Source organism: Nicotiana tabacum, chromosome 7 (genome assembly GCF_000715075.1).
Source record: "Nicotiana tabacum cultivar K326 chromosome 7, ASM71507v2, whole genome shotgun sequence".
NCBI classification, from domain to species: domain Eukaryota; kingdom Viridiplantae; phylum Streptophyta; class Magnoliopsida; order Solanales; family Solanaceae; genus Nicotiana; species Nicotiana tabacum.
In genome coordinates, this window is record NC_134086.1 from 58,726,918 (window position 1) to 58,752,978 (window position 26,061).

Below are 26,061 nucleotides of genomic sequence, written 5' to 3' on the forward strand. Positions count from 1 at the left end.
CAACTTTGTGGCTCAAGTCCTCCATTCAAATGCTGCTCCTTGGGAGATGAGAGCAAAGCCGTTGTCTGTGTTTAACTAGTGCTGATTTCATAAATTTAACTAATAAAAAGGGATAGTAGAGATATTATAATACTAGGTTTTAATCTTATGATTATGAGACGAGGAATGGTAGACTGATCAAATGGATTCCTTTTTTTTTTGACTTTTTTCGAGAGAAAAGTTAAATTTGAAAATTCCAAAAATTTTGTTTTTCAAAATTTTTACTTGAAAGCACTTAAAAAAATTCAAAAATAATTTTAAATTTATATTCATGTTCAAACACAACTCTAATTTTTAAATACCATTTTTAACTTGAAAAAAAAAATCACTTTTTTCTGGAATTTCATAGTTCTTATGTCCAACCCACTTGATTTGCTAAAGTTTTCAAATTCGGGGAAGACTCAAATTCCATTTCGTTCTTTTTTGGTAACTTCTCGTGTTTTGACACTGGTGTAGCGCGGCTGATCTCAACTTCAAACATTTGCTTAAGGTCGTAATAATCCAACGATTCAGGACCCTTTCGCCGTTGTACAAGAGCCAGTACTTTACGTTCAATTACCACTATTGGTAATAGATGATGTAAAATTATCCCAAGTATTTACATTTTTTATTCACTTAAGATCTGGCCCATCCATGATGTTTCATGAAGGAAACTTTTTCTCAAAAACTCTGAATCCAATGAAAATGGAAAATGGTGCAGTATTGAATCCTGCTACATTACGTCGAATGGAATTTTAGCTCGCGTGCATTCTTTACTGCATAAATGAGGGCATAAACCAAATTAATGGATTTTGTCTAACTAGTGTCTTGAAAGCAAGTTACTTTCATTGTGTAGTTGAGTCAACAACATGCTCTATGTTTGTCACGACCCCAAATACCGGTCATGATGGTGCCTATCACATTAATAGGCAAGTCAACCAATTAACTAACCACGACCCATTTTCCTTTAACATTTAAGTCATTTTCTAACACAGGTTTTAAATACTTAAGTCATTATAAGCGTTAAAACAACAGAAATATGCGGATGGTCAAAATAACAATAACTACACAGCCTCAACAATCTGGTGTCACGAGTCTAGAGCCTCTAATACAAGTCTGAATACCTAATACACCAATAGTCTAGGAAATGCGGAAAAATAATAAGATAGGATGGAGAGAATAGGGCTGCGGACGCCATGCAGCTACCTCGAAGTCTTCGTCAAATACTGAAACAGCTGAAAGCCCTCACTCGGCCGCTCGGACACCTGGATCTGCACAAAAGGTGTAAAGAGTAACGTGAGTACGGCAACTTAGTAAGTAACTAGAGTAAATAAGGACTGAAAGCAGTGACGAGCAGTTCAAAAATACATAACTGGGTAATCAATAGAATATCAAGTCATCTTTACAGTTTAAAATCAGTTTTCGTTATAAAATCACATTTTCAGTTTAAACATTTGGAATCAAATACTTAGCGATATATCAAATAGAGGCTTATTTAAAAGAAGAGAGAAATCAGTGAAAACATCATACCAAGGCCTCTCGGGCAAGGACTCACTCAGAATATGGCTCCTCGGGCAGCCTCTCAATCACTAGTGACTCAACTCTCGTCACACAGTACTCACTCTCAGCACTCGGCTCATTAGTATCTCATAATAATAGAAATTATAGTAACCGTTGCGGCGTGCAGCTCGATCCGTAATTTATAGTTGACTACGCTCACTGGGGGTGTACAGACTCCGAAGGGGCTCCTACAGCTCAAGCGTCATATCGCTACGACGTACAGCCCGATCCAATATATATATATTATTGCGGCGTGCAATCTGATCCATATAAGTATTGATGCGGCATGCAGCCCGATCCATAACTCACATATATATAATCATCCTCACAATTGGGTTCTCAACCACTCTTGGTCTTTAACCTCACAGCCTCTCGGGCACAACAATGGAAATTAGGGAACTCAGCCCAAACAGTCTTCATAATTGGAAGTAGAGTAATAAAACCAGTTTTCAAACATTTAAGCAGGTAAAACATGACTGAGGATTTGCTTCTAGCAAGTAAAGTGAGGAAAAATAGTCAAAATGCCCCTAAGGGTTTCTACAGGTCGGCACAAGGCCCCAAACATGGCATACAGCCCATAATACAGTATAAATATCCAAAATACGGAATAACATAATATTTCCAAATCAAATACGCGGCTTAATAGTCGCTACGGGACGGACCAAGTCACAATCCCTACCGGTGCACGCCCACACGTTCGTCACCTAGTATGTGCATCACCGTGTTTATCAAAATAAGTCAAATAACGGGATTTTATACCCTCAATTCCAGATTTACAATGCCTACTTACCTCAAACCGGTGAAATACTACTCCGCGATGCCTTTGCCCCTCGAATCGACCTCCACGCGCGTCGAATCTATCATCAATGCGAGGCAAAGGATATTTGTTCTTAATTGTTACCTTGTTCAATTGCCTATAATCAATGCACATCCTCATTGTGCCATCCTTTTTCTTCACAAATAGAACCGGCGCACCCCAAGGTGACACACCAGGCCGAATAAACCCCTTATCAAGGAGTTCCTGAAGCTGTTCCTTTAACTCCTTCAACTCCGCTGGTGCCATGCGATATGGCAGAATAGAAATGGGCTGAGTGCCCGGCACCAGATCAATACCGAAATCAATATCCCTGTCCGGTGGCATGCTCGGCAGGTTTGCAGGAAACACATCTGGAAAATCCCTCACAACTAGGACAGAATCAATACTAGAAGCCTCAGCTCCGACATCCCTCATGAAGGCTAGATACGAAAGACATCCCTTCCCAACCATACACTGGGCCTTCAAGAATGAGATCACTCTGCTGGGAACATAATCGGTCAAGCCTCGCTACTCAATCCGTGGCACACCCGATATAGCCAATGTGATTGTCTTAGCATGACAGTCCAGAATAGCACGACATGGAGATAGTCAATCCATGCCCAAAATGATATTGAAATCCACCATACACAGTAGTAAAAGATCTACTCGGGTCTTCGGACCACCAATAATCACCACACACGATCGATACACACGGTCTACGACAACAGTGTCGCCCATCAGAGTAGATACATGAACAGGTGAAACAAGAAACTCACGGGGCATATCCAAATAACGGGCAAAATATGATGACACATAAGAAAAGGTGGAACCGAGATCAAATAATATAGAGGCATCTCTGTGGCAGACTGAAACAATACCTGAAATCACGGCATTTGAAGCGGCAGCATCTGGTCTACCTGGGAGGGCATAGAAACGAGCTTGTCTACCACCTGATCGACCTTACCCTCTAGGGCGGCCCCTAGCTGTCTGACCTCCACCCCTAGCTGGTTGGGCGGGTGATGAAGTAACTGGAGCAGAAGTCGAGGGTTGACCCCTCTGCTGAGACTGACCATCATGAAGACGAGGACACTGCCTCCTCATATGTCCAAACTCTCCACACTCATAACACCTCCCCGTGGCTGGAGATGGGGACTGAAGGGAACCCCTGGCACCGGAATGACCAGTAGAAGGACCTGGCATGGAAGAACCCTGGACTGATGGAGCACGAGACGAGCTCTGAGCTGGAAGGGTACTAAGTGATGAGTGGCCCTGATGAGAACTATGAAAGCCATGACTTGATGATGCTCCACAGTAACCTGGGCGAGCTGAATGGGCCTACCTGAATGAATGGCCTCTGCCCTGCTAGAACTGACCCCTCGAAGGAGCACTTCTAAAGCTACCAGGTCCCCGAGGACTCTTGGCCTCCCTCTCCTCTCGCTCCTGCCGGCGATCCGTCTCAATCTCTCGGGCGATATCAACAACCTCCTCGAAGGTAGCACCTGTCACTCTCTCCCTAGTCATGAGAATCTGAAGCTGGTACGTGAGGCTATCAACAAACCTCCTGATCCTCTCTCGGTCTGTGGGAACCATCCAAACCGCATGATGGGCTAATTCAGAGAACCACATCTTATACTGCATCACCGTCGTCTCCCCCTGACGCAACTGCTCAAACTGCCTGCGCAGATCCTCTTGGCGCGACTGTGGTACATGCTTCTCTAGGAAGAGAACAGAGAACTGCTGCCAAGTAAGGGGCGCTGCACCAACAGGCCTACGCCTCTCATACGCCTCCCACCAAGTGAAGGAAGCCCCAAAAAACTGAAAGGTAGTAAATGCCACACCACTGGTCTCAAGAATCCCTGTTGTACGAAGCATCCTCTGGCACTTATCCAAGAAACCCCGGGCATCCCCGCCCTCCGCACCACTGAATGTCAGAGGCTGGAGTCTACCATACCTCTCAAGTCGACGCTGCTCATCATCTGGAATAACTGGTACCACAAACTCCTGAACTGGTACAACCGGCTATGCTGGAGGTGCCCCCAGTGTTTGGAGTCCCTGTACAACCATCTTTAGGGGGCGAGAGTGTTCTCCAAGATTGATCTCTGTTCAAGCGATCACCAGTTGAAGATCCGGGATTCAGATATTTTTAAGACAGCTTTCAGGACCCGATATGGTCATTATGAGTTCTTGGTGATGTCTTTTGGTCTGACTAATGCCCCAGCAGCGTTCATGCATTTGATGAACAACATGTTCTAGCCTTATCTTGATTCATTTGTCATAGTCTTCATTGATGATATTCTGGTGTATTCGCATAGTCAGGAGGAGCACGTGGAGCATTTGAGAGTTGTATTACAGAGATTGAGGGAGGAGAACCTTAAACCAAATTAATGGATTTTGTTTAACTGGTGTCTTGAGTAAGCAAGTTACTTTCATTGTGTAGTTGAGTCAACAACATGCTCTATGTTGGGTCTAGAATCTTCGTTTTTTTTTCTTTAGCATTTCCACAACCTACCCTTCTTCGTGTCAGTTCATATCACAAAGTTGATCGATGCCTGTTGTAACATTTGAAACATAGTGGGTCAACCAACTAACCAAGATCCCCTAATAAAGATTAATTAACCCCTTTGAATTAGTTGATCTTTCGGGAGCCTAGTTGGGAAAGGCTTTTCTATGATTTCAAAGGGTTCAAACTCCCTAACTACTTAATTACCAAAGGATGCTGCTTTTGAATGAGTTGGACGCAATAGCTTTTCCCAAAAATGGGATTTCACAACTTGAAGTGAAAGAGAACCATCTTGTGTAAGGAACTTTAGTATACGATCTGTAAGCATAAACTTTAATTCATACCAAGATCTTGAACATGATAATCTTATATATAATCTTCATAGAAAACATACTTGAATCAGAGTCCATTATCATGAAGTGGAAGCGTTAATCGGTAAATTGGTTTCTCGCCCCTTTCCCTAACTTTACGTTACTATCGTCTTTAGTGATGGAAGAAAGAAATATAATACGGTAACCCTAATGGGTGGAGAGAGGACCGATTTATAGAGGTTCTCACTTAATCTGGTGCGTCCATCAAGTAACCAATCTGACGGATAAGATTTGATAATTAATTAAATATTAATTATGGGCCTTAAACCGATTGGGCGACATGTACGTAAGAAAATAACTTACATTCTCCCACTTGGCCCAATAATCACATAATATTAATATTTAATATAGGAATATTAGCTGCTTATATACAAATCTTTTCTATAATGTCCATCATAAATACCATAATACAATAAACTACTAAATGTGAGTTATGGCGGTTATATATAATTTGTCTACATACTCCCTTCCATATACTACAACATTAGCAACTAATCGTACCAGGTCCATAAGCTATAAAATATTATGGTCCACAATAATGTCTCATTGAGACTTATCATGTAATATCTCAAAACAATAATGTGTACACCATTATGAGAAATATGAAATCACTAATGTATATCAGAAATATATAAATGAGCTCAGAGTGTCAAAACATCATAAATACATTAGTCATAAATATAGCGAAGACCCATTCTATGTACATGTTCTTTAAATATCTTTGGTTGTAAACCTTTCGTTAACGGATCTGCAATCATGAGATCTGTTCTAATATGCTCAAGTGGCACTCTTTGTTTTTGAACTTCCTCCTTGACGGTAAAGTACTTTAATTCCATATGTTTAGCACCTTTGGAGTACTTATCGTTCTTGGAGAAGAATACTGATGTAGAATTATCACAGTAAATTTTCAGCGGCTTGGCAATGGCGTCGACAACCCCAAGTCCCGAAATAAAGCTTCACAACCATAATGCATGAATTATGGCTTCAAAACATGCCACAAAGTCTGCTTTCATCGTGGATGTAGCAATGACAGACTACTTTTTCATTCTTCCATGATATTGCTCCTTCAGCTAATTGGAACAAATAACCAAACGTGGATTTTCTAGTATCAATACATCCAGCGAAACTGAATCCGAGTATCCAATAAGTTCCAAATGCTTGGATCTCCTATACATGAGCATGTAATCCTTCGTTCCTTTCAGGTACCTCAAAACTTTCTTTGCAGCTTTCCAGTGATCAATTCCTGGGTTACTCTGATATCTTCCTAGCATTCCGACTGCAAAACTAATATTTGGTCTTGTGCAGGTCAGAGCATACATCAGACTACCAACAATTGAAGAGTAAGGAATTGATTCCATTTCCTGTCATTCTACATCATTCTTAGGGCATTGCATGAGACTAAATTTGTCCCCTTTTTGAATTGGAACAATTCCTGCTGAACAATTGTTCATATTAAATCTCTTTAAAATTCTTTCGATATAGCCTTTCTGAGATAATCCCAATAATTGTGATCTATCACGAAATATTTCTATTCCTATCACATAGGATGCCTCACCCATATCTTTCATTTCAAAATTCTTAGAGATAAAATCTTTAGTCTCACGTAATATGCCTAAATCATTAGCAGCAAGTAGAATATCATCAAGGACTAAAAATATAAACTTGCTCCCACTGATCTTTTGGTATATACACCGATCAACGGTATTTTCCACAAATCCAAAAGATGTTATGGTATCATTAAACTTTATATACCATTGTCGTGAGGCTTGTTTAAGTCCATATATTGACTTCTTCAGTTTACACATCATTTGACTTTTTCTTTTAGTTTCGAAACCCTCTGGTTGGTCCATATAAGCTTCCTCCTCGAGATCTCCATTAAGAAAGGCAGTTTTCACGTCCATTTGGTATAACTCAAAATCATAATTAGCCACCAAAGCCATAATAATTCTTAACGAGTCTTTCTTTGAGACCGGTGAAAAGGTCTCTTTATAATCAATGTCTCCTTTCTGAGTATAACCCTTGGCAACAAGTCTAGTTTTGTATCGTTCAATATTGCCATTTGAATCACATTTGGTCTTAAAGACCTATCTACACCCGATTCTTTTAGAACTTTCTAGCAATTCAACAAGATCCCAGACTTTATTGTATTCCATGGATTTTAACTCTTCCTTCGTGGCATCAATCCATTTGTCAGACTCATTACTTTCTATGGCTTGTGAAAATAAAATCGGATCCTTATTAAGACCAATGTCAAAATATGACTCTTGCAAATAAACCACGTAATCATCCGAAATAGCCGATTTTCTAACTCTTTGAGGTTTTCTTAATGGTATTTCTTGTGGTTCATTTGTGTCACATATTTATGAGTCAGTTTATCCATGAAGTGTTTCATTCAAATGTTGCTCAGTGTTGTCAAAGTGTTCTTCAACAACTGGAACAATATTTGGTATTTGTGTGGAAGTAAGCACATTCGTGGGTAATAGAATATTGACCCTCACCTCTTTTATTTCCACACTTTGCTTTTCAACACTCCCACTAACTTCACCATTCTCAATGAATCTTGCATTAACGGTTTCAACAATTCTCGAACTATGGTTTGGACAGTAAAACACATACCCTTTAGATTTCTCTGGGTAACCAATAAAGTAACCACTTGGTGTTCGAGAATCTAATTTCTTTTCTTGTGGATTATAAACTCTAGCTTCCGTTGGGCAACCCCAAACATGCAGGTGCCTTAAACTAGGTTTTCTTCCTGTCCACAGTTCAAAAGGGGTCTTTGGAACTGCCTTACTAGGAATCTTGTTTAATAAATATACAACGGCTTGAAGAGCATATATCCACAATGATTTAGGTAATGAGGAACTACTCATCATGCTCTTAACCATATCCATAAGTGTTCAATTACGCCTTTCTGCAACACCATTTTGTTGAGGTGATCCTGGCAAAGTATACTGTGCACATATGCCATGTTCCTCAAGGAACTTAGCAAATGCACCTGGACATTGTCCTGATTCATTATATTTTCCATAATATTCACCACATCTATCTGACCTAATGATTTTCACCTCTCTATCTATGCCTTTCAACCTCATTTACAAATACCTTGAGAGCATATGTTGCTTGAGATTTTTCTTTCAGCAAATAGATGTATCCATAACATAAAATATCATCGATAAAAGTGATAAAATATTTATCTCCACCAAAATATGGAACATCAAAAGGTCCACAAATATCGGTGTGTATAATTTCAAGAAGTTGGGTGCTTCTTGTGGAACCTTTCTTACTATGTTTGGTTTGCTTTCCCTTAATGCAATCAAAACATATAGTAAGATCAGTAAAATTTATATTTGGAAGAATCTCATTCTTTACTAATCTTTCTAACATTTCTATGGATATATGACCCAAACGGCTATGCCACAAGTAAGCAGAACTTTCATCTAGTGAATTACGTTTAATTCCAATATTATGTTGAACAGTAAGAAGGAATTCAAAAAAACCAATATCGAGTTTCAATTTATATAAACCATCACTAAGAAAACTAGAACCATAAAAAATAGCATTCTTATATAAATTGAAACATCCATTTCCAAAATTTAAATCAAATCCATAAACATCAAGTCTTGAAAGAGAAATCAAATTCCTAGAAACTGAAGGTACATAAAGAGTCTGTAATAGATCAAGGTGACGTCCAGTCTCCATGATCAAATGATAAGTCCTTATGCCTTCAATTGAAGCCTTCATACGATTTCCCATGATCAAGAAATCCTTATTTGGATTTGTAGTTTGGATCGTAAGGAATCCATGCAACGTAGTAGATACATGAGCAGTTGCACCAGAATCAAGCCACCAAGTATTATTAGGAACTTCTACTAAATTTGATTCGAAACATACAAAAGCACTAATTGTACCTTTCTTTTCGAACCAAGCTTTACGTTTCAGGCAATCTTTCTGATAGTGTCCTTCCTTGTTACAGAAACGACACGTATCTGCCTTATGTTCCTTATTAGCATCCTGTTGATCTTTAGCATGTGCTTTCTTCTTCTTGAACTTGTTGGCATTCACTTTAAGTCCTTTACCAGCTCCTTGACCCATGAGGTTAATTGGATGACTCCCTTGTTTCTTAAGTCTAGACTCTTCCTGAATAAGCGTACTAGACAATTCACTAACATTCCACTTATCCTTAATAGTATTATAGTTAATTTGAAAAGGTCCATAATCAGGAGGCAATGAGTTCAGAATAAACTGAACCAAGAAGGAATCATCCATTTTCATCCCCAAGGTCTGAAGTCTTGCTGTAATGTTAGTCATCTCGATTATATAGTTTTGCATACTACACGACCCATCAAACTTCATGGTCGTGAGTTCAGCCATTAGTGTACCAGCGAGAGACTTATCTGCAGAACGAAAACGTTCTTCCACAAACTTCAGGTATTCCCTAGCACTTTCTATTTGTGGAATAGTACTCTTAATGTTGTTGGCAATATTTATTCGCATAAACATAAGGCTTAGCTTGTTAGAGCGTTCCCATACTTTATGGAAGGACATCTCATCCGCATTGCTCGAATCAGTAATGGCAGCGGGCTTATCATTCAGCAGAGCCAAGTCAAGATCCATCACACCTAAGTGGAACTGGACTTGTTCACGCCATTCAGAGAAGTTCAATCCGTTGAACACAGTAACAGATGAAGCATGCGAATGAAAAGGAATAGCTGCAAAATAATACATGCTCACAAATAAATATGGATTCAACAAAACAGTTAAAGCATATCGCAATTCTCCTTTGGGTAAATACTATGACACACTATCATAATTTAAATGTCATTTAGTCTTTAATATGTAATTAAATATTTTTAACCAATTATATATGCCATCTTTAGACAGTCAATATATATTTGACTAAAGAATACTAATTTTACTTCATTATATTCACTATTCATAGAATAATCGATTTACCTTCGGGTAAATCCTTAAGTTCTAGTAATAGTAAAATTAATTTATCCACTAATTTTTAATTATTGGCATTTCATTAATTCTATGGATAAATTATAATTTTTATGTATGCATGTTTTTTTTATAAACATACTAGCTTAGCCACTTTGGTGACTAACAAACTATATAAATATAAATGCACACATAAAATAATTATCAAAAGATTATATGCATGTGAATACTTTAAACACTATAGTTTGATCACTTTGGTGACTAACAAACTATATGTAACTTTAAAAGCATATACATTACTCACTGCAGAATATAATATAAAAACCATATCACAATCAATTCAGTGGGGAATTTACGTGCAATTATTGTAAGGTGTATGCATTCCAGAAACCTAGCGGATGAGGTTTTTTTTTTTTAAGGTCCTAAAATAATTTTTAACAGTACCAATAACTTTACTTTATGGCCTAGGAAGATCTTTTCCATCTATAGCCCAAATCTTAAACAAAATATAAGCATTCATTAAAATTAGTTAGCCAGAAATTGATTAAGGAAATAATTAAGGACAGATACGTCTTCTTTAATCCTTAAACAGTCAGCAATCACAACCACACTAAACCTAAATTCCAGTACCCATATCTTTCTCGAAACTACAGAAGTAAGAAACAAGCACAAAATCTCACTATCCAAAGCGCTTTACTCTTAATTGTTTGATGGGATTAATGAGTATTTGCGGACCACATATCAGTATATCACTAGACAATTTTATGCATTTAGTTGTGGAAGAATCTTCAAGGAGAATCTTTTTAGAGAAACCTACTAAAACTTTACTGTTCTCATTGACATGGAGGATTAGGTTCTTTGTTGAAAATACTTTATCGACCAAAATCATGGCGACTTAATTGTACAATAAATGAAAACTATCAGTTCAAATAATCTAGGCCCGTGATACCACATGTAAGCATAAACTTTAATTCATATCAGGATCTTGAACATGATAATCTTACATATAATCGATATAGAAAACATGCCTGAAGCAGAGTCCATTATCGTGAAGCGGAAGCGTTAATCGGTAAATTGGTTTCTCGCTCTTTGCCCTAACTTTACGTTACCGCCGCCTTTAGTGATGGAAGAAACAAATATAATACGGTAACCCTAATGGATGGGGAGAGGACCAATTTATAGAAATTCTCACTTAATATGGTACGCCCATCAAGTAATCAATCGGACATATGAGATTTGATAATTAATTAAATATTAATTATGGGTCTTAAACCTATTGGGCCACATACACGTAAGAAAATAACTTACGCCCGAAAATTTTGAGAGTTGGTGTATGCTTGTGGACAATGCATGTACGAGTCTCCAAAGCCAACAAGTAATGTATCGGGCGACTAGAGCAAGTCAAGGGCATCGACATTATTGTTTACCTCAAAAATGGTAATTACAATTAAATTTGATTTTGTGGTTCTAAAAATATGTGATTTATTTTTATACAAGTTGTTAGGCAATAGATGTTAAGTGTGAGTTAGGAAAGTAAAGTAAAAGTAAAGAGCAACGTAATTATCCAAACCAAACAGTAGTGGATCTAGGTCTCGGGCTGGCTTAAGCAGGGCATCGGGGTCGAGCTAAATGCTTGACTGGGGCCGATCGATGGGGGACTAACAGTCCTAAGAGCCTTGATGGTGGCTCTTTATGATCAATGATGAGTAAAAATGAAGAACGATCAATGAAACGGAATAAACATAAGCAATAAATCAAAGGAAAAACAATAGAGAATATTTAAGTTAGAGAGCAGAGAATGTTCTTGTTCCTGTATTGAATATCACGTGTGCAAAAAAATAACAAGGGTCCCCTTTATATAGGAAGGGAATCCCAACATAGTACATATGCATTTATTACAAAGGTATGCAGCTGGTACAGCCATTTAATGCCATGGTACGGGCTTGTACTATTCTTATGGACTTGGTCAGCTCTAACCACTCGCCTTGGGAATCTCCCACTCGTTCATCATAGTCACCGATTTGTACTTCCTCGAAGTCGAGCTGTGCCTCTAGCCCTCTGGCAACGAGCTATGGAATGCCATGATGATCCCAAAATCGGACTCTCCGATTCTAGTCGTATACAATTATGCTGAAAATCTTCGCCAGCCGAACTTTTATATTTTTTCTAGCAGTATACATAAATTATACACATATTACACATAGACTATACATATATTATGCGTCTACCGGCTATTTTTAATTTAAGCCTTCAAGTAGACGGCTATTTAGGTTAATTCTTCAACAACGGAACAAAGTTGTATTAACTTGTGTTGCAAATCGAGTTGTCTGGGGTATATGAACTAGTTGAGTGGATGGTAAAGTGCAATAGCAGCTCTTGTTGTTCTCTTATATTTGGTTGGATAAGCAACTGCCTCCTTAACTATTTTTAGAAGCAAAGATACCAGATAGTAAAGGGTTTAGATGCTTACTAGGAAGTAGACAATATCAAATATCTAAAGCGGTTTGAATAAAATATGCCTTTTTTTGTGTGGTAGTTTTCTCAGATGTGGTGAAAAGAATGTTCTGAGTGGCAATTCTGGTAACTAGGGTTAGTTCATAAAAATCTGAAAAGCGATACAAACCGACAAAAAAATCGATACTTTTTAGGTTTGGTTTAGTTTTGTTTTGAATTTTAAAAACCGATCAAATTTGGTTTGATTTTGGTTTTAATCAAAAAATAACCGAAAAAAACGAACCAAACCGACTATAGAAGTAGCTATTTAAATTTATTATTACATCTATATATATGTGTATTTTTATATAAAGTTTCTAAAATTTTTGGTACATATTAGTCATTTATATTTTTAGTCTAGTTCTTTGCTATTATAATAATTTAATTCTTTGTTTTTATATTCTAGTTTGATTGGTATTAAATTATTCAATCACTATTTGATTTAATTATCATCAGTATATCTTGGTAAATGATAGATTTCTCAAAGAGCAATTGATTTGATAGTGTTATGTTGAAAATGTACTCGCCGGAATATGTGTTTGGTAGCGTATGTCTCATATTTAAAAAAAAATCGATAAATAACCAAAAAACTTGAAAACTGACAAAAACCAAATCGATAAAAAACCGACTTAATTGATTTGGTTTGGTTTCAATATTTGATGAACCGACTTACTTGGTTTGGTTTTTTTGTTAGGGAAAAACCGATCCAAACCGAACTACAAACACCCCTACTGGTAACCCAGGAATAATCTCAGGTAAAGAAGAAAACCAAAACTGCTAAAGGAAAAGAAAACAATGGAGAAATATGGCAAGAGCTGGGACCCATTCCAGGAAAAATAGCCACCCAACGTTTGTATCACAGCAATGAATACATGACAAGTTATATGTGTAACTTTCTTCTGCTAACCATGTTAAATTAATAGGTAGTACAACATTTTAATTTATTACATCGGATTTAAAAATTTGGTGTGGACAAATTTTACCTTTCCCTCTTACTTTTCTCTAGGAACTAAAAGGGAGGAAAACGTTCAATGATGTAGTGGGTTCAATTCTCATCGTCCCCCTTTTCCCTTCCATTCTGTAATAGAAAAAAAAATTAAAAATAGAAGAAATTGTTTCCATTTTTGTCTACTAACACCGTTTATTTAATTGTATGACGTATGGTTTTGCTAAAACTTAAAAGGTAAAGCATGAGTATCCCTCTCCAGGAAATTTTTTAAGGAAAAAAAAAAAAGAAATGGCTTTCCATGGATGAGATCCAATACTAAACCGGTGACATCACTTAATAGCCAATGGGGAAAGGGTTTACACCAAATATGAGTTAGTAACATAGAACCGAAGGTGGATAGGATAACCTGTTAGAGCTAGTAAAATATAGTACTGAAAATGTAAAAGAACTTCACTGCCCAAAAAACTAGTAAGGCTTATGATTAGTAATACGAAATATTTATCACTGAGCATAGGCATGAGACTAAAACCTACAGGATCAGCGATCAGACGTTACAACTGCAAAAAAGAGTAGCTATTCACACACCTCAGTCTTTATTAGCATCAACAAAGAGGACGAGTTTCCCTACTTTCCATTTTTTTTCCTTCTTTGTTCCCCCTTTGCCCTTTACCATACAACTGTTTCTTCAAGTTTGGAGTACAAGTGTTGTGCTCCCAAGAAAACCCTCCATGAAGTTAACTATTAGACTGGACATATTTCTTGTAAGCTGAGAAGAGAAGTGCAAGTTAGAGTTGATTGTTCACAACAGTAGGTAAACGATGCAAGAAACACCTACCTTCTTCCCAAGCACTCGATGATATCACCAGTGAGCGTAGACCTTTTCTTACTCTCAAATGCCAAAGCTGCTGCCTTCCTCAGTAAAGCAGATCCGGCGACACATCCTAATATGGTTGGATTCATGCTAACCTCCCCTTTAGCCGCACACTGGCGGGCCCAGGATAGGAACACTGCAACACTGCAGATATATGTACGTGTCAAGATTCAGTAACAGAGTTGTATAGGAGAGAGTAAACAGGGGATGCAAGTTATAGTTAATCAGCACTGTGAACTTGCATTTTACTAATGAAAATAAGTATTGAGTTCACTTTTTTTATACACTGACAACCAAAATAATTTTTGTACTATCTCCTCACTTAAAAGCTGTTCTTTTTGGCATAATTGTTTGTAGTTCTTCTCCTTAAAAGACGGTCCTTGAGGAGTCTGGAATCGGCCTATGTTGGAGTTATATCCGTCTATAATAAGTGCAGACTAGTAACTTGGAAAATAAGGTAAATAACCTGTCACAACTAAAAACACACAATACTTAAAATGATAATCCATATGCTTGCTAAAAATGTAGTTACCTTCCAGACAGTATGTCACCCTGCCCACCACAGCGCCGTGGAGAACCATAAATACTCACTGCACAAGCTGCATATCCCAGTTCGTTTGTTAGCTCATGATAACTTCCAAATCTATAGAAGTAGTCATTCCAGACTTGCTCCTCTGGAACTCATCATTTTACGAGTATATCATTAAGATAATCATAGACACACCTGCTGATGTTGTACATCTTTTCCAATAGTAACTTAGGACTTGAAAGATGCATCTAAGCAGTTGATGTATTTTGGAGGCACCATTTATACATGCAATACATCAATTATACCCATTCCGTCAAACTAGATTTAAAAAAGTGAAAATTTAGCCAAAATCCTTTTCACTATTGGGAACTCCAAGATTGGTAGTTTGCTCATGAATTCCTCAATAAATAAATCACAGTAAATGGTGCACCATCCTCCATAAACAAAACTAGTACGGCAAGGTGCAGATAATGACCCATCGAATAGGTATAGAGCACAGTACAAGATGCAATTTCCTTCATAAGAAGATGTAGTTTACAAATAAGCCATAAGCACTAGAAGCAGAATAATAGATAGGTAACAACTTGACATCAAACTCAAGCCACTATTGAAGGAAACTTTTACAGGATTTTCTCATAATAACCTCATTAAACAGCATCCATCCTTGAAACTTATATTGGTCCTGTTGAAATTTTGTTGTTGAAATTTTGTTGCTTTCAGTTACTGCAGTAACTTTTTTAGCATAATAAGTTAGCTTAGTTTTAGGATAAATCTACTTTTTTGAATTCAAATTTCAGTTAGATTTTTTAGGTTTATTGAGAGACTTTTTCAATCAATACTTTTAATCATTTTGCTGTCCCATCTTTTAAAAAACCAACAGTGGTATCAAGAGCTTCATTGGTCTTACGGGATCTGTGAGTTCTTCCAAAGAACTATTTTCAAATCATTTTTAACCAATATCAATTTTTAAACTCATTTTCAAACATGGCAAGCAGCAGTCTCTCTTTGAATGCCCCACAAACTTTCACTGGTGAAAACTATCAGATTTGCTCAATGAAAATAAAAGCATATCTTAAAACCTATGATTTTTTGAATGTTGTAATGGAAGAACAATCCTTACGAGCAATCCATGAAAATCCTATCATTGTCCGGAATCAAATACTTTCAAAAGAGATTTCAGATAAGATAAGGTCACTACGGGTGTTTTTTATGCACAAAACCATAAGACGGAAAAGAAAGAAGAAAAGAAGAAAAAGAACTGCACTACAAAAGTGTGCAATTTCAGCGATGCCCAAAACAATCCTCAAGGACAAACAACAGAAGCAAGAATTGAGGAGGAACAACTTTTTAAATAGCAGCAACTGAAGCAAAAGATAAGTGTTGAAATTTTTGTTGCTTTCAGTTACTGCAGTAACTTTTTTAGCATAATAAGTTAGCTTAGTTTTAGGATAAATCTACTTTTTTAATTCAAATTTCAGTTAGATTTTTTAGGTTTATTGAGAGACTTTTTCAATCAATACTTTTAATCTTTTTGCTGCCCCATCTTTTAAAAAACCAATAGGTCCCTGAGTTCATTCTCTTCTCTGAATTTCCTCAACTCCCTAGCCATCTTTTTCTTTTCTTTTTTTTGGTGGGGGGTTGTTTAAACAACACACAACACAATTAGGCTAAATTAGAAAGGCTGTCTTAAGTACAAGTATTTTTAACATAATCTCGTAGAAGAGAACCTGGGGCCTAACAAATGTATTCCAACCTTATAGTTAAATGTCCTTCCCTAGAATCTAAGTCACTTTAGCAAGTAATGGAAGAACTTCAGTTGTTTCTAATCTGATGCATCATTATAAATCAGAATGAAGAAGAAATATCTAATACCACTGAAACTCTAAGAAAAATATGCATCCATTTACTGAGAATCAGTTTATTAGCATGTAGGAGCAGTCACTTTCACATTAAAGATTCAGATTTACAGCTTGAAAGTCCCTACAAAATCTCAGTCCTACATGGTCATTATCCTCATATTAGGTTATAAAGTCTCAGAGCTAAGTAGAAAATAGACTAGATATTCTCCTTCGAAGAAATATGAAAAGCAGGAGTCCCAACTTTCTGCGCATCACTAAAATATGCAGGTGGAACTCATACCCGAAGCACAAAAGGCTTGTTCATCAATCAGCAAATTATTGATCTATGGAATCTAAATGATTGAGTTATATGTAAAAGGGCCATTGACAAAGCAAAACTGTTACCTGTTTTACCATCACTGATGAAGTCAGATTTTCCTTTCCGCAAGATTGTAACAGCACCAATCCTGATCACAAAAATATTTTACCTATTACAATACTAATAATAAATTAATAAAAGTAATATATTCAATGACATGAATGTTGACCGCTATAAACTGGCCACCAAGTTATACAAACATCCTCACAAATTGGGTCCAAACTAGAGGAAAAAACTGTAGTGGTTGCGAGCCTCTCAAGGATGTTCCTATAAATCCAAATTGCTTTACCTTTTTTGATAACCGAGAAATCCTTGAGCGCCAGTGGCGCACGGTTCGAAACTCGGTGGATAATGGGTCCGCCCCTCTACCCTTGTCCACTTATATAGCAGGTTTTTGATTGCGACAGCGTCCAAACCCATGACGTGCGCCTAACCCACGTATCAGCTTCTCCGCTCTTACCACTAGATCAAAATCCTGGAGGCCCGGATGGCTTTACTTTTTGAGACTCCACTATACTCCATTACACGTGCAAAGTCAGCAACCATCTAGCAGGAAATATCAAGACTTCATTTTCATAAGAAAAATCTCAGGCTTTCTATAACCCAGTGTCTTTTCCCTGGGGATAATGGTATTTCAGGACCGACTTATGTACAACTCAACTAATCCACTAGACAGAAAACAACAACCTGCAAGCACAAGTTCCTCTTACCCTGCCACCTAACTGAAGCAGATGAGCTTTTTTTTTATAAGGCAAAGTATTTATTAATAAAAAGTGTACCAACAGGAGCAGACAGCACCTACAGAGAGCACCCTATCCTAAATGTTGTAGTTTGTATTTGAACCTGGAATCTCCGAGTTGTTACTCTTATTTCTCAAAAACCGCCATACCCTTGTGAACAAACCCCATAACGATATGATATATATATATATATATATACACACACACACACACACACACACACACACACACACCAACTTAAAAGAAAGCTACTAGGATGCTCGAGGGGAAAATCTGCGAAGGACCTACTAAACATATGATGTCCACTTTTGCATTCTAAAGGAGTTGAAACTTTGTAAGGTAAAAAGTAGGTCTTGACATGCAGCTTTTAACATATCACCGTGACTTTGAAGAAACAGAACTATTGGCAGACTGTTCTTTGATCATGTAACTTTGGACATCTACTCAATCATTTTAAATGGACAAACCGCAGGCAAAGATGGGATATGGATTAAAAGACTCACCCTTTTGCAAGAGACAGCAACTGATCGGTTCCATTTTGGTCATTTACCTCAGAATTTAGTACTTTCTGAACAAGCCTTTTATACTCATTCACATTTGGTGTCAGCACTGCTAAGGGATAACCACTAACCAGATCAAGACAATTAGTCACGAGATAAAGCCCATCCTGATAAAACAAAGAAGACCAGAGGATGGCGTATCAAGAGAATAATGTCATATGGAATATCAGAGAACTGGCTGGCAATATAACAATGCCATCACATACCCCATCTATAACCATTGGAACATTGCACTCTCTTGCATGCTTCATGATATTACTAACACAGTCCTGGAAGAATAAACATGCGATCAAATCCAATTGTACCAAAATTGCCCACAAAAGAAGGTGAAGGCATAAAAGAGGAGAGAAAAGAAATTTTCTGCACGTATATTTCCAGATAATGCAAGAAAATTCTGAAATGGTACTTCCTGGTAGAATTAATAGTATCATTCTAGGTGGCCCAATTTTTCTTGGCAGCATAAAAGCTTAGAAGTGGTGAGTTTACTCTTAAAACTGAATCGAGTGTGCTCAGTACAAATGAGATGAATTTAGATCACAAGCATGTTCTGAGTTCTGACCACAAGAACCAAACAAATTCTGAGGCTTTATATAGTTGCTCCACTCTCATGCTCAATGCTAATCATCTTTGTTTCAGGACATATTACATAAAACTGATATCTTGTATGTTTCTAGAATTCCAACTTGTCACGATCATACGCTCTACCCTTCACATCACTGGACCCACAAAGTTACACAGATTTTCAAAATTTTACCTTGCAATAATATTTCTTCAAGGAAAACAACGAATTGAAACAAACCAGATCATTTTACAGAAGATATGCAATTGCTTTTTCAAGGAAGAGTTATTCATATCGCTAAAGAAAAGGATAGGTATTAGCCAGATCGATATTTTCCTCATACACAGAAGACCAGAATCCCCTAGGATGACAGTGTCGCCAAAAATTTGCCTTTAGCTAGATGAACACAAAGATAGACACGTCACGGAGATGAATTTTACTAGTTTTTCTTTACGTGGAAAAATAAAGATAGAGAGCCATATATGCAGCAGAAAGGCAGATACTTAGGCAGAGTCAGAGATAAGGATTAAGCATACTCGAGGATCATGATGTTTGGCCAGAGCAACTGAGTAGCGTTGGTCCTACTTAGCAGCATTTGACAGCAAATAACATTAAACTAAATACAAACCTGCCCAAAATTATGGGAAAAAGAAGTGATCTCTTTGCTAGAGTGATTAAAACAAAGCACTTGCGGCTACTGAATAGTATGAGCAGACAAACATCCCGTGTAAAGACAGAAGGGCCCGAGTAAAAAGAGCATACCAGGAGAAACGGATCCCTTCCAAGGCCTGGACCAACAACAAGACAATCAAACCTCTCCATCCACTTCTCAACCTCAGCAATCACTTTAGCTGATATCAAACTTTTCTCCTCGCCCCTGGAAGAATCCATTGGTTAGAGTCAGCACCCTCAAAATTTAATTTATGATGCTTCAATAATGGGATGTGCACCTAAAACTGGAGTTGAACTTCTTTAACAAAGACTCACCTAATACTGTAGGACTCTTCTAGAATAGGGTGCACAATTAACTCAGGACTGTAGCTTTTTATAACAGGAGCAGCATCTTTAGTACAGAATACATGAGATAAATCTGCACCCTGTCAGAACAGGCTAATACCCGTCATAAAAGGTCTCAGCTATAATTGCAATTAAATTGTAGTAAAATTAAAAAAATTGATACTGAAAAGGATGGTTTAATTTCCCTGGGGTGGCGGGGAGGACGAGAGAGAATTGAGGAAGAGTAAAAAAGCCAGATGATAGAACTAACAATCTTTAAGGCTGAAATGGCAGAGAAGTATGGTGCACCAGTGTATTCTCGACAGCCACCAACAACAGCTATCTTCCCTGATCGGGAAATAGAGCTCAGAAAATTAGCAACAAGAAGTACCATAAAGGGATCATCACAATAGGCAGAAACTTTTAGATTTTTGGTAAAGCTCAATGGTCAAAGTCATCACTTCTTTCCCGTTAGAAATGTCAATACTCAGAAAGTTTTCAAACAAATAAAAAAGAAAAACATAAGCGACACAGTTCAGCTCTGATGGACACTGCATAAGCCATACTAGTTTCTGTTAATCGTATCTTCTCTGGTGTTTCCAAACATCAAAAGTCATACAATTATAAATAGGTGTACAACATATAAAGTGCCCACCCTTCTTTATCCCTAAAGGTAGTGGGAGGGAAAAAGTGAGAATAGTACAGAAGAATAGTACATCTTGATGAACAAAGATCAGCTAAAACGGATTATCAATGAAATTTGTCTGATAAAATAGACAGATATTTATGTTCAAACTCATGCTGCAAATATTAAAAACTCAATAAATTTTCCGTTATTACACTAGCTGAGATCAAAAATTTATTTTCCCATTTCCATAAAGGAACTGAGGCATAAACGGTACAACTGAAGGCCCAAGGCATTGTCTCAAACCTCCAGTTGTTGCAGAGGTAAAGACTTTAATTTCATCAAAACAAACAGGTGCAATACAACTTACCTCAAGCAGAGATCAAAATTGGATATTTAAGATTAGATGAAATTCATTATATAGCAAAAATACATTTATAAAAAAAACAAATTAACTGAGACTTGAGACCAAAATCTATAAAGGACTTGATTATTTGTATTATTCAGCATCAAAAACTTTCAGCAAAGTTCAATAGCATCGGAATACTGGAGAGAAATAGAATCTCAAATTTCTAGAAACAGAATCCTGGGCAACTTCTTCCCCCTTCTTTTTATTTTATTTGATAAGGTAATTTCTTCCCCTTTCTTAAGTCCAAATTAGAATTCATGGTTAGTCCCCCAAGGATTCCAACTAATACAATCACTCATTATGACAAGAACTATGTTAGAATTGATCCTCATTACTGCGCATCAAACCGTCATGTAGAAGCTAACCATTCAATTGTTGCTCATCCGAACACAGAGCAACCAAGTGAAAAGCAAATGAGAGCACAAAGCCCATATGTCAGTGATTTCTCGTCCATCTACACCTAACAAATAGGTCTAAAGATTTCCTAAAGCACTTGTGCCTAAAGTTAAATTGTAATCCAAGGCACTTGAGCCGGTGAAGAGCTGTGTGCTCCTCAATCTTCAACTGATAGTTAAGCCGGACTGCATGACACCATGCCCATTCTATAATTATATCAGGCATATGTTACATTCTTAGTCCTAGCAATATTAGTCCTAGCAATATTTACCAAAAAAAATGAGTGTCGACACTGAATAATCTAATGCCTCACAAAATGAAGAGATAATTACATGACAGTTCCAAAACAGAAATGAAAAAAAGAATATGCCTTCAACAGACTATTGCATTGGAAGAGCCACTAAATGGTCATCTAGAACAAAGACAGGCATAGCTACGCACACAATTTAACATGGTATCAGAGCAAAAAAAAGGTTATGAATTCGGGTCTCCCTGCCACCAATCATAAAAAGATATCCACGATTTCTGCAAACGAAAAAGAATATGGCCCACAAAAATAACGGTGCGTGTAAAGACTTAACTAAATTAAGAAAATTGTTCTTAACTAAATTAAGAAAATTGTTTATTCTCTAATATTTTAAACTTACAGATGGGGGGTAACGCATTTCAATACAAGTAAATAAGAATCGGAAAGAAGTTTCACCAGCTTGGCCTTTATGCTTAGTTGATTCAAGACCCGGAATTATTGATCTCAAAATGCTGACAGCATCAGCCTCCAAGCTTGGCCCACTACTCATTACAGATTGCATTCTAATACTCTGAAAATTAAAGTCCTTTTTCTCAGCAGAACCTCCCAAACACCTTATCAAGAACTGCTGCCTTCTGATGACAGCCGCAGAGTAAGCCAGCTTTAAATTATCTGCCAATGGAAGTTCAATTAATACCAGACCATCTAGAGGTAATATTCATTTATTTAATACACAATCCAAAAATTTATCATCTTTGAGGTATTAAACCCCACGCTATGGCAAAGCAAAAAGCGATGAGATTATATAAGTAATGTTCTTGCATTTATTACTATCTCCGCCTCTCTAGTCTCTGCCCTTCTCCATTCAAAAACCGGGCTTTCTGTTTGCATTAGGATTTGAATCCGTGATGTGAGCCTAACACACATCACGTTTGCACTCTTACCACTAGACCGAAGCTCCCACAGGCACATCCTCTCCGTCAAAACAATTACATTATTTACTAATTTGAATGAAACTTGACTTGTAAGTTCTTATCCAAAATTGACGAAATAAAATGAAAAAGATTCCAATTTCATGCCTGAATCCAAACTAGTTGGTGCAGCTATATGAATGTTCTATATCCATTCTGCTCTATTCGGGTCCATCTCATTCCATTTCCAGAATTTTCTATCTATTAATGGAAAATGCTCTGAAAATTTGAAAGAAATATGCAATTGATATTTGAAATTGATTACTCTACTTGAAAAATTGAGAATTGATGGTAAATATGAAATGGGTTATGTGTACTTACCTCTGTCTGAGCTTCAGCAAAAGTGTTCTTATGTTGGCTCTCCGGAAACTTTGATGGTTTTGGTTTTATTGTTAAATCTCATTCAGCCCCTGATAAGATATAAAACTTCTAATTATATCCCTCTAAAATTCTTACTGAGAGGGATTTCCCCCTTTATCTTTTTCATTTGTGAAGAGTCTATAGATGGAGTGGGTTTTCTGTTTTTTTTTTTCTTTTTCCTCCTAACTAACTTCCTTGTTACTTACAGTGAGATTTAACTATTCCAAAATTTGGCCAAGGATTCTATTTATCTTTTTTCTCCTTTTATTGACTTTTCTCTACTTTTTTATTTATTTAATAATAAGAATAAATGTTATTGTAGTTATAAAAATAAATGTGTCATTTATTACTACACTAATTCATATTCCTTACCGTTAGAAAATTAAGAAGTCCCAATATTTAAGTGCCTCAATTATTATTACAACTTTTCATATTCCTTATGGATCATTTTATAAGCTGCCCAAAAATTAATTTACTCAAAGTTATGGAAGCTGATTTAAGCCTCAAATTTTGAGGTAAGTTCACATGTGTCTGTCTCTGTAACTGAGTTGATGCATTTTAACTAATAGCTATGTAAACTGATATTCTTTCGGCACCTTTTTTTTTTCTTCTTTCTGTTTATGTAAAGATAGCATAATGAAGAATTTGTTTGTGTTCTTCAGCCTCTTCATGACCCCAACACTCTGGTAAGCCTTGATTTATTACTTGTAAGGAAGAATATATATATTATTCTCACATGTTATTTTTCTTTTTATCTGTTTCAACAATATATGCTTTTTAACTATGAGACTACTTTTGTCATGTGTTTTTTCTTTCAATTTGGATCACAAAAAAGTGATATTCAGATAGTTCCAGGATCAGTTTCAAGGAACACTCATTCCAATTTAGAAGTTCCGAACTTCTACAGCATATCAAGACCAACAAAATTACTCATGTGTCGATAAAGGTATGTTTACTTAAACTATAAAAATATTTTCTCTTTTTTCTGCTTTATTTCAGGGTCACATAAAATCACATAATTTAATTTTAGGTGTTCGAGGGTAAGGCATCTAAGCATTTAAGCTTTTCAAATTAAAGTAACAGCTTAGTGTAAGTGTATTCCTGATTTGTGCTTGTAGGGAAGTACAATAATAAAAAAAAGATAAATAGAATTTAATTTGATTGAGTGCTTTTACGCTTTTCTATTTAATTTCTCTAACCTTAATACGTCACATTCTTATTTTGTCTTTCGATCTTTGTTATTGATTAATTTCTTCATTGTTATGGCTAACTAATTTTTCTTACTTTTTATTTTTGTTTGCAGTTCAACTCTTTATAGAACTAAGAGCAGCGTCTATATTATTATTTAGTTTTTAAATTTTTGGAGAATTTATTATCCCTTGAAAAATAAATTTGATAGTCGAATTGAATTCGGGTCGATCAAAGATCGACTTCCAATAATTTTGAGAAATAAAACTAGGCATTTTATAAATATGAAACACATTGTTATCTTGGCTAGATGCTTCGGTCTGTAAGGTGGTTGTGCGGGAAATATGAATAAATCTGGCTCACGTTGTAAAGAAGGTTATCTGTTAGTTACTTTTTTAAAAAATTATTATTAAATGTTGATCGAATTTATACTGAAGTCAAACTAATAACTCTAAGTGAACAAGAAAAGAAAAAATTAAATTAGTAAAATATCAGTCAGATTGCATGAAATTTTTTTCATAGAAAGTCAAAAGTATCATTTTAAAAATTCAATGATGATGTTATTCATGCCTGCGCGAAGCACGACCAATTTCACTAGTTATGATATATAATTGGTTATCTTATTTGTGTCTCAATTTTTCAAGTTTAAATTAGTTAGAGGTCTTTTCATGAGAAGTGATAATTTCTTATTGGCCGCAATTTCTATGCTACTGCGTATAATTAATCTATACTATATTAAAAGCACGAATGCCCTTAGCGAAACATTGTTCGCCTTTTGTATCTTTTAAAAAGAAATTCACACTAGACAAAATAGTCATTTAATTATGTTCCTAATATTTAGGAGTTCTAAATCAACTAAAATTTGTGAAAATAGCATGCGCTAGCCAATTTTCGGACTGATAATTGAAAAATAGTCAGCATTTGCAAAGTTATTGAAAATAACCACTATTTTGCTACAACATGGAAAGGTACAACATAATATACTAGAGATTAGTGCACTTGTATATGAACTTCTAGCATATTATGTTTGAACTCCAGCATACGGAAAGTTCCAGCATAATTACTGGAGATTGGAGCATCTGTGTATGAACTTCCAGCATATTATGCTAGACCAGTATATTATGCTGGAAGTTCATATGTAAAAAATTCGAACTCCAATATATTATGCTGAAATATTTTTCAGATTTTGAACAGTGTTTTCGTTCAGATTTATCTTTACATGAAAAGTAGTTAAATTTCGATTACTTTTGAAACTATAGCTATTTTTCAATTACCACTTGTAAATTTAGCTATTTTTTAATCTCACCCCTAAAATTTAGCATATTAAATATTCCTTGTTTGAACTTCTATATGATGAGGCCTAACAAAAAGGGATCAAAATGGTTCCAAACCTCCCTAGCAAGCTCACTCTTGATAAAGAGGTGTGATCAATACTTTATTTATCATGCTCTGAAGAGCACAAGCATTTGCTTGCTAATCTTATACCTTTTATCTGAATTTATTCCCCTAACTGATCCTGAAATCCCCGCATACAAAGTCAAATAAGAACTTCCACGCAATTAATTATTATAGCATGTAGGAATGAAAAAACTAAACAAAATATTTCCTTTATTAAGAAAAAGAAAAGCCAAGGCTTAGAATTGGTAGTAATTGCTTCGTTAACCTATGAAAATTTTCATTTTTTATGTCCTAATTTTAGTATAATAATATTCAGCTTTCAAATAATTTTTTCCATCTATATTTACTTCTACCAAAGTAAGAAAAT

At 36.3% G+C, this 26,061-nt stretch overlaps 1 protein-coding gene across 2 annotated transcripts; it reads right to left on the reverse strand.

Annotated features, from left to right (window-relative positions):
- Nucleotides 1-14,082: 14,082 nt before the first annotated feature.
- On the reverse strand, nt 14,083-23,206 carry LOC107832081 (ATP-dependent (S)-NAD(P)H-hydrate dehydratase). Of its 2 annotated transcripts, none has more exons than XM_016659894.2 (11): nt 23,070-23,206; nt 22,234-22,449; nt 20,372-20,448; nt 20,092-20,201; nt 19,867-19,981; nt 18,752-18,814; nt 18,489-18,652; nt 17,272-17,333; nt 15,032-15,098; nt 14,464-14,643; nt 14,083-14,394 (listed from the first exon to the last, which is right to left on the reverse strand). In XM_016659894.2, the coding sequence occupies exons 2-11, from the start codon at nt 22,337-22,339 to the stop codon at nt 14,370-14,372; spliced, it is 969 nt and encodes a 322-aa protein (XP_016515380.1). In that variant the 5' UTR covers nt 22,340-22,449; nt 23,070-23,206; the 3' UTR covers nt 14,083-14,369. The 2 variants fall into 2 exon arrangements, with proteins under 2 accessions (XP_016515380.1, XP_075113341.1); XM_075257240.1 differs by having other exon boundaries at nt 22,857-23,075.
- Between the last annotated feature and the right edge of the window lie 2,855 nt (nt 23,207-26,061).